The 9,780-nt window shown below is 39.0% G+C and overlaps 1 protein-coding gene across 1 annotated transcript in view; it reads right to left on the reverse strand.

The window, feature by feature from the left end:
• Nucleotides 1-1,114: 1,114 nt before the first annotated feature.
• The window catches only part of DHRS7C (dehydrogenase/reductase (SDR family) member 7C), a 9,945-nt gene continuing 1,279 nt past the window's right edge, over nucleotides 1,115-9,780 (reverse strand). Inside the window, exons 2-6 of the mRNA XM_010180478.1 lie at nucleotides 4,754-4,866; nucleotides 3,171-3,381; nucleotides 2,547-2,639; nucleotides 1,912-2,067; nucleotides 1,115-1,418 (exon numbers count right to left, since the gene is read on the reverse strand). Of these exons, the coding sequence (XP_010178780.1) occupies nucleotides 1,210-1,418; nucleotides 1,912-2,067; nucleotides 2,547-2,639; nucleotides 3,171-3,381; nucleotides 4,754-4,866 (782 nt within the window). The 3' untranslated portion in view covers nucleotides 1,115-1,209. The remainder of the gene's footprint in view (nucleotides 1,419-1,911; nucleotides 2,068-2,546; nucleotides 2,640-3,170; nucleotides 3,382-4,753; nucleotides 4,867-9,780) is intronic.

A 9,780-nucleotide genomic window follows, 5' to 3' on the forward strand; every position in this document is an offset into this window, starting at 1 on the left:
ACTTTCCCGCCTTTGACCCCCACTGTGTGGCCCAGACATGAGCTGTGAGGGGGGAGGCAGACCTGGTGCCACCGGGGCCAGAAACTTTAGCACTGTTTGTGTTGGGTCTTTCTCAGGTCTTTAGTAGGGTGGGTGCATCTGCCACACAGTCAGAAAAATATCTAAAAACCAGGAATTTGCATAAAACATGTAGAAGAAGAAAAGAAGTAAAAACCCAGAAAACATCTATATGCCTATCTGTGAATCCGGATTGTTTATCTGTCTTGAATGCTGCATGCAGCTGTGGCTTGTTAATCTTAAAAAAAAAAAGTACCATTATTATTTGTCTCCCACAGTAAAAGAGATAGGAAAGTATTATCTGACACTCCGAGCAACCTGATCTAGTTAAAGATGTCCCTGGTCACTGCAGCAGGGTTTGTCTAGATGATCTTTAAAGGTCGCTTCCAGCCCAACACATTCTATAATTCTATAAGGAAGTCTTTTTTAGATATATTATTAGTTCCTTTTCTCATGAATGGAGTGTTTAAAATAGGAATTTGAAAAAATTGTGTATGCAGGACAGATTCCATTTCAAAATGTGTAGCAGATAACCAGAACCTGGGAGTATAATACAGGGAGTCTTTCCGTATTAATGTCCCATTCTTATAATAAAACTTTTAAGTATGTACTTCAGGGTCCTATCACAGATGAGGTATTGAACTAGATAAGCCCTTATTTGAGCTCACCATTTGTGTATCCTGTAAGTACTTTTAAAAAGCACACCTGAGGAGCACTCTGTTACAGGCACTAACCCCATTTTCCAATACCTTTTATTCCTCTGTCTCCCACATCTAGCTACTTTCCCATCCCTTTGTTTCTGTAAGTTCCCATCAGTCCTAGCAGAGACAGACTATTCTGATAAATTGCTGACCTGATAAGGTCCCCAAACTTTTATCTACTTATTTAGATTGGAAATAATTCTCTTATAACAGTGACAGAGTTTCTAGTAGTATTTTTCCCATACTGTTGTAATGCAAACAATGACAACTTGTATTCACTAAATCCAGAAGAGAAGTCCCACAAGGGAATGTGTGTCAATGGTAGTGAATTACTAAGTGAGACATTGGCTGGTTAATGTTTTATTCTACCCATAGTGAGAAGAAAAAATCATTAATATTTGAAACATAAACCTTTTTGCATGTCAAAAGCAGGGAAAAGAACTGAACAAAATCAATTTTCCTCTTCTGTCTTCAGCTTTTCCCTAATCCCTGAGGCAACAATGGCAAAAAACAGCTGAGGAAAGAAGGTGCGAATGTAAACTGCTGCTCTGGGGATTGGGTTTGCCATAAGTACCTCCTGTTTCTTACTGCTCACTGTGCGCAAGATTTCCTCTGCCACCTCCACAGGGTGCACACCATATGCAGCCTTTCTGAAAAAGACTGTAAATCAAACAGAGAGAAATGAGAGCTACAGATAGATAGACACACCTGACTGAATGATAGTGAAAAGATATACAGGTAGTGCATCAGTCAAATTACTTAAATTCCTACACACTTTCTATCCCTTACCCCCTCCCTCTTCCTCATCAGTATATCTCTAAGATCTTTTTACAACAGTGAAGTAACATCCTCACAGAACATAAAAGAAAGAGTAACTTGAGTGCTGTGCGACTTCCCCTTGGGATTTTTTGTGCTCTGCACTACCTCCATTCCCCATATCCTGCTGTATTTATTTTGTCACATAATCTTGTCTCTTTCCATGTTCCTTCTCTTTTCAGGCTCATCTGATCTCTCCAATCTCTCTTTCCTTTTGCTTTCCCAAACTGGTCTTCCTTTCTGTCATTTCTATTCTTTTCTCTGCACTTTTTTCTCCCAGGGAAAAGCCTCTATATTGCTATATGAATCCCATCTCTCTTGATGCATCAAACCTTACATTTCCAAATAGATGCCTCCCAGTTGACAGATGCTGGCTGCCGATGGTATGAACAGATGAAGGTTGGATTCACAGTGCTGACAGAAATATCAAATTCTTCCATTTCAGCTCTAAGACAATCAAAAAAACCTACAGCAGCATGCTTAGAAGCAGCATCTAAAAGAAAGGGAAAAAACCCACTTATGTATACTTGAAAATATACATGTATGGCTATAGATGTATGATAGAGCTCCATAAAACATGAATGTTTGGAAAATTGAGCATGGAATGATTAGCCAAAAGTCAAAAGAACAGTGAATTATTTTACCAAGTGAAATTATTATATGACATTTAAAACAAACAGAAGAAAATTATTTGTACAGGACAAATATGTATGAGGGAAGCAGTCAGCCTCTCTATACATGTCAACGAGCATGTGTCTGGATTTCCCAACCAGAAATAGGTACCACTTATACTTCAAATATAGTATTTTAACTATTTCTTATTGAGTTCCACTTCTTTGAAGACTTTTTGGTCAAATACTGTATTAATAGTTTACTGAATTAGGACATAAATTAGCATCCTATTAGCAGCGTGATGGAATACTCACAATTTATGCATTTGAATGTACATTTTTTTTGTTATGTATAACTTACAAGCTGCACGAAATGGGATTCCTATTTTTCCTTGGATACTATTAATCAGAACAATTTGGCCAGTTCTTCTTGAGATCATGTTGGGAAGAATGGCTGAAAAAAGAAAGAGCCAGTAAAAGGGCTTAATATATTTAGTGAAAAAAAGTGACAGCTGAAGTGCAGATATCACAACTTTAATGAAGATTGTCTCAATACTGCAATCAAAAGTATCACAAAACCGAACTCGACTTGGATTCTTTATTCGTATTTGGATACAGTATTATCACATCTAATTGTCAGCCTGTCTGTATCTTCACAAGGGTTTTGAAGACAATTGTCTTTGCAGGAAAGGTAGCAAGCACATAAGTAAAGGAGTCATCATATGCAAAATACAATAAGCAGACATTTTTTAAAATGTCTGTCTTTCAAACACCTGCCTATATATTTCTTGACCAATGTATTTCCAGACTCAGGCACTTTGATTTTGACCTTCTTCACTTCAATTTCAGTCCATTGATTTTCACAGAATTGTTTTTGTTTATAGTGTAGGAGGCAAAAATAAGCGTGAATGAAACAGCATAATGACAGTGACATGGAATTCAAACTTTAAATGACAACAGCAAAGCAGGGAAAAAATTAAAATACCTTTGGTTAATGTTATAGGTCCAAAATAGTTGGCATCCATTATCTTTTTGTCAAGTTCCAATGAAATACTCTGCACTGCTCCTTTCACCTTCATACTTGCATTGTTGATTAGTATATCCACACAGCCATAGCAATTCAGGATTTCCTTTGCTACATCTCGAATGCAGTTTATGTCCAAGATATCCAGAAGTATGAGCTTTGGTGCATATGTCTAATAAGGAAAAGAATTATTTCAAGGATCCCTCTTACATAAAAATGTATTTCTATTACTTGTCTTTAATTTACCTTCATATCTGAAGAAAATGCTTTTAACATTCTCACAAAAGCTTTTATTTGCTCTTTTAACCCATTATAGAAAGATGGTAGTTCAGCAATGGGTATTCATAGGCTAAAATTAAGATGAAGCAGAACACCATGGGAAGGGTAAGACAACTAGCTCTACCCTATTGAGTTTTGTCTCTCTTGTAATCAGTGGAGACAGATAATAGACACAGAGGTGACTCGTACCACTCCAAATTATGGTCTTTCTGTAAGCACCCCTCCGGAAAACTTTGCTGACCACAAGGTCTAGGATATAGTTCTTTGACAGATAATTTACATATACATGGGAGGTAGTTGGAAGCTAGGAATGGTTTGTTCAGCTATAGGTTATCCAAATAGGGTTTACATTTGTACAATTTCTGCAAAGATACACATTTTATCAGCTATGGGACAGAGGAATGAACTCTGAGTATCTTCTCTTACTATATTACAGTGATGATGTAATGCGGATCCCTTAGTCATACTTAATATTTTTTTCCTGGTTGAGTCTCCACAGACTAACACAAACATACTACTTTTATCATTATTTGTGCAGAAAAAATAAGCTCACTACAGAAAAAAAAGAGGGTCAAACAAGTATTTGTTGGTATGGTGAGCAATGACTGTAGAATTTTTGTAATGCCTTCAGGAAGACCTGTGCCCTGAAATCAATGATCTATCTTTTGGTCATAGCAGGAAAGCTTTCCCATGAGCATTAAAGGAACACCTTCTAAGGTGACAGCCTTGCATGTCTACTTGCATGGTGATCCCACCAGTGATAATGAGGAAAGGGCACTCTTATTCGTATGCTCCCATGCAATTCTAGCTGGAACTTCTCTCAGAGTAATGGAGAAACTCAGAATTAATTCATTCTTTAGACCCATGTCACAGTCCTTGAGCACTCATAATTAAGTCAAAAATGGATGATAGTTCTTGTGATTAAATGAAGAACTTTGCATTCCAAAGTCCTCTTCCTAGCATTTCTAGTTGGGTGGCTTGTTTGAAATGCAGGACCACTCAGTTGCTTTATACTAATGGCCTTGAATTATCTCAAGTGAGCAGGATTTCTGACTTATACTTCTTGTGTCATGCTCTGAAGACCTTCAGAGGTGTTTCTTTCTCTGGACTGTGTTGGATGTGTTACCTGTGTGACCAAACTCACCATTAACAGTGAATCATGTTCCATGTACCTTGTTTTATTGGATTTAAAAGCACTTTGTGTAACTGAACAAGGTGTTTATGTCAAGTTGTGAATTTTCAAAGCAGAGTGAGGAAATACTTACCATACTGGGGTCTGCCACACTAATTAAAGCATCATACAAGGTCTCTAACTTTTCCCATGTCCTGCCACACAACACAAGCCTTGCTCCTCCTGTGTGAAACACCCGAGAACATTCTAGGGGAGAAATACATTCAAAATAAATAATAAAAATAATAATTTTGTTTTGTTTATTTTGCTTGAAATTGGATGCTGGTTTTGTTAATTATGTTGAATCTATGCTTTAAAATTAGTTTATCTTGAAAGGATAAACATGAGAAAAAAGAAAGTGCTAAATAACACTAACATATATGTAAATAATAAATTAAAATTCAGTGTAATGGTATAATGCACAATTAATGGTACAGCACAATGGTACTGTTAGTCATGGGATTTAATAAAAGTTTAATTAAGAAAATAACAATATGCCAGTTAATAGAGGATGGGCTTCAGTTAGGAAAATTGTTCAGATTATCTTTCTTCCTTAACTCTCTCCACCTACAGACATTTGCTATAAAGAATAATATCATAGAATCACAGACTCATTTGGTTGGCAAAGACCTTTAAGATCATCAAGTCCAACTATAACCAGTCCACCACTAAACCATGCACCTGAGCACCTCATCTCCCCATCTTTTAAATCCCTCCAGGGATGGTGACTCAACTACTTCCCTGGACAGCCTGTTCCAATGTCTAGTAATCCTTTGAAGTAATTTTTCCTAATATCTGATCTAACCCTCCCCTGGTGCAACTTGTGGTAATTTTCTTTCACCCTATCACTTGTTACGTAGGAGAAGAGACTGCCCTTCTACCTCCTTTCAAGTAGTTGTAGAGGGTGCTAAGGTCTCCCCTCAGCCTCCTCTTCTCCAGGCTGAACCCCGCCCAGTTCCCTCAGCTGCTCCCCATAATTCATGTGCTCCGGACCCTTCACCAGCTTCATTGCCATTCTCTGGACACACTCCAGCCCCTCAATGTCCTTCTTGGAGTGAGGGGCACAAAACTGAACACATGATTCAAGGTGCAGCCTCACCAGTGCTGAGTACAGGAGAAGGCTCACTTCCCTGGTCCTGCTGGTCACGCTATTTCTGATACAAGTCAGGATACCATTGGCTGGCTTGATTACCTGGACACACTGTTGGCCCAGTCAGCTGTTGACTAATACCCCCAGATCCCTTTCTGCCATGCAGCTCTCCAGCCACTCCTCCCCAAGCCTGTAGTGTTGCATGGGGTTGCTGTGATCCAAGTGCAGGACTTAGCACTTGGCCTTGTTGAAGCTCATACAGTTGGCCTTGGCCCATCAATCCAGCGTGTCTAGGTCCCTCTGTAGATCCTTCATACCCTTGAGCAGATCAATACTCCTGCCCACCTTAGTGTCATCTGCAAATTTCCTGAGGGAGCACTCAATCCCCTCATCCAGATCATTAATAAAGATGTTAAACAGAACTGGCCCCAACACTGAGCTCTGGAGAACACCACTTGTGACTGGCCTTCAACTGGATTTAACTCCATTCACCACCACTCTTCGGGCCCAGCCATCCAGCTACTGTCTAGGCGAGATTCTGACTTAGAGGCGTTCGATCATAGGCCCACATATGGTAGCCTCACAACAGTGGTTCCTCAGCTATCAGGAATCTGAAACTGTGGTTCCTCTCATACCAAGCAGGATTACTATTGTGATAACACATCACCAGTAGAGTGAAACTAACCTGTCTCATGACAGTCTAATATATATATATATCTGTGTGTGTGTGTATACATACAGAAATACAGGCTGAAGGTTACGGCAATAGAAACTGCATACTTTGCAAACCTTCATGTCTACTGCAGTATGAAGAAGAAAACAACCAACTCCAGTAAATGGTAAAGCCAGCTCTGTCTTGGCAACTTGAAACTCATCTACAACTTTGAGAAAGAACAATACAGAGAAACTTACCACCCACTGGCCCACAGATGTAGGAACAATGAGAGAGACCTTTCTTCTACAGACCCTTCTCTCCATATATAATCCATCCCAAGACCTTTATGTCTTACATATTAGACTTTCCCAGTAGTTAGCAGAGGCATCAGGGACCAGCTTGAGCTTGTTCAGCTACATTCCCTGAAGTCTTCTTGAGAAGGCCAATGAGAAATATCGGGGTATGCTGGGATGGCACTGCTTTTTCTCTATATATTCAGGGATATTCAGAACTAGGACTTCACCCCAGTTTAAGATAGGTCTCTGGGGAGGATTCTTCTCCATTTCTCATGCAAGTGAACTATGATTGTGCTTTTCTAAAACTGGGGACTCACATAACAAGAGGAACTGGCAGACAGTGTTACCCATAATCCCACCTCAGTACTAGTTACAAGACTGCAGCCAACTCATTAGTTTAGTTCTTCATGGGAGTATGTGATCAACTCAGTCCAGATTATGAAATACCATGCTGGAGCATCTTGACAGCATGTATCTGGTCTATCTGCTTTCTCTAGGTGGTGTTGAGGAAGAAGATATTGCTCACTGTCCTGTGAGTTGACCAAAGAAAAGTGTTTGAAGACGTGGAACATAGATAGCTCAGGAGCATCTTTTAGGAATTCATTGTCAGTTGTATCCCTCTATCTGTCACAGGTTGCTACAGGGTGCATATTCTGTCTCAGCTGAACTGAAACTGTGGCTCTCAGTCTAGGAATCTGTCAAGGTTGTCCTCCTGACCAGCAGAAGTACACAATTTTCTGCTTTTTCTTTCTTGGAATAGATAATGTCTTGCAGATAGACCTGAGGATGCAACTGATGGTGTTGCCTACTGTGCCCTAAACCAGAGATCTGGTTTGGGTGCAGCCAGCCAATTAGTTGTCAGTCATTTATGTGTGCTGGTAGGATTGGAAACCAAGAGCTACTTTTCTTCTCATGCTTTTTTTTTCTTATTAGGTCTTCCAAAAAAGCTCTCAGCCTTGGAGCCCTCATATTTGGTCCTTAAATCAAATCTGTATGACAGTTACATATCCAGCATAGAAAGAACAGAAATATGGTCTTATAATTATTATTAAGACTTTCCAGCCTGTTTGATTTGTCTTAGCTCCTATGGCCTTTGTTGAATCCACAACAGTACAAGTCTTGTGCTGTAGCTGTCTGTCCTTCAAAAAAGCATTTTCTTCAGATTTCGATACCCACAGGCAAATCCAGTTATACTAATATGCACATCTTCGATTACTTAAATACCCATGTTACACTCTTAATATCTGTATGGAAGCACTTCTGGATCTAGTCCTTTACTTTTGTAAACTTATACAGCTGGAGAATTTTATTTATGTTTTTTCATTATTTACAACAGTAATTTCTTTAATGTCTTTCATTTTCTTCTTTTCTAGCATAGAAAAAATTTTGATTTAAAGCCCAAAAGAATCTTTGCCAATAATACAAAACTACATCAGTATTTTTTCTATAAACATAACAGCTGGGGCACCTTGTGAATAAAATGTGACTACTGTGTGAACAGCAATAAAAGTGGAAAAGGGAAAATAATTATGTTCTCCACTAAAACGATTCTGGACTTTTCTGAGCAATAGCACTAAGAAGAAAAAGGAATCATGTTTAAAAAACAACCATAAACCATTGCAAACATCTTCAATTATCATAGGTTTTGTTTCTCTTTTTTAACTCTGATGAATGTCAGCTTTAGTCCGGAAATTCTGGCATGTGGGAAAAGGAATTTGGCCATTACCTAAGAGCTCAAATATGCAGTAGCTGGTCAGACAGCTGGTATTTTAAAGCTCTGGATGAATGGCCATCTCGTATGCATGAGTAGAGTGCACAGTAAATTCTGCATGATTTGGAATCATTCAAGCCTGTAAACAACTTCTTGGTATCACCCCATGGGATACTGGCAGTAGGTATGTTTAGGATAACAAAATAAAACTGCTTTGAGTTACCTCCTTTTGAGTTTCATCTATGTGAAAAAAGCTGGGGGGGAAGGGGGAGCCTTTGTAGCCTAAAAAGACTGACAGCAGCTAGTCACCAAAAAAAAAAAAACCAAACAAAAAAGGGAAAGAAAATTGAACTTGGTAAAATCTTTCCCAAGGGTCATGCAGTGCTTGAGCAAGATACCTGGAGAAATGTTCAATAAATGTTCTTTATCCTTGGAGGTTCCCAAGATTTGGCTTGAAGACAACATCCAACCAGTTTTAGCACTGGTGATATTCCTGCTCCAAGCAGGACTTTAGTCTAGAAACCGAAAGGCTTTCTATGATTCTGTGAAACACCTAATCTCAGCTGGACAACTCTAAATCATGCCTCTCTAAAGAAAAGTGCTAAAATATAATTGTCCTGGTTTTGCTAGGACTGAATTGTAGAATACTCTTTTAATGCTTCAGCAAAGCTGGATTGCTTTAATGAAGTTATTTTCCTTATGAAGCTGATAAAGTTATTGTTTTCATTTCACTGGCAGATATTTATCTTTTTCAAGGTTCTGCCTGCACCTGTGGTTACAGTTTCTTTTGGTTTTGTTTTTTTGGGCTTCTCTCTGCACAAAAGAAAGGGAGGGGAAGTGAGATTCTCTGGGATAGATGACCCAGGATAGATGATCTATTTCTGATACAAGTTGACCAATGAAGATGTATCCTATCCCATAAACATCACACTTACTATAAATTGGGAATCTTGCAGGGGATGACCCCTTCACACCACCTTCACATTCCTTTCCTGCTTCTTCTTTGAGCCCTTCAATCTCTTCCTTTCGTGATGGTGACCCATATCGGTTCCTGAGGCTTACCTCTCCCCTCACATTGTCATTGGCATATGGCCAGCAACTGCTGTTTGTGATCTGAGTATAACTTTGATTGCCTTATTACTGCTGTTCCTATTCTTGTATAGTTAATTGGCATTATTGCTATTTAAGTTTGAGTTGTTTCAGTTGTTCAATAGTCTTTAACTCAACTGACGAGTTCTTCACTTTTAATCTCCTGATTCTCTCCCCTATCCCACAAGGAAGGCAGAGGGTGATCAAGCATACTTTCATGGTGTTTGGATGTTTGCTGGGTTAAACCACAACAATAACCAGTCAGAGAAAATGCATGCTA

The sequence above is a fragment of the Mesitornis unicolor genome, unplaced genomic scaffold, assembly GCF_000695765.1.
Source record: "Mesitornis unicolor isolate BGI_N332 unplaced genomic scaffold, ASM69576v1 scaffold11243, whole genome shotgun sequence".
In the NCBI taxonomy this organism is placed as follows: domain Eukaryota; kingdom Metazoa; phylum Chordata; class Aves; order Mesitornithiformes; family Mesitornithidae; genus Mesitornis; species Mesitornis unicolor.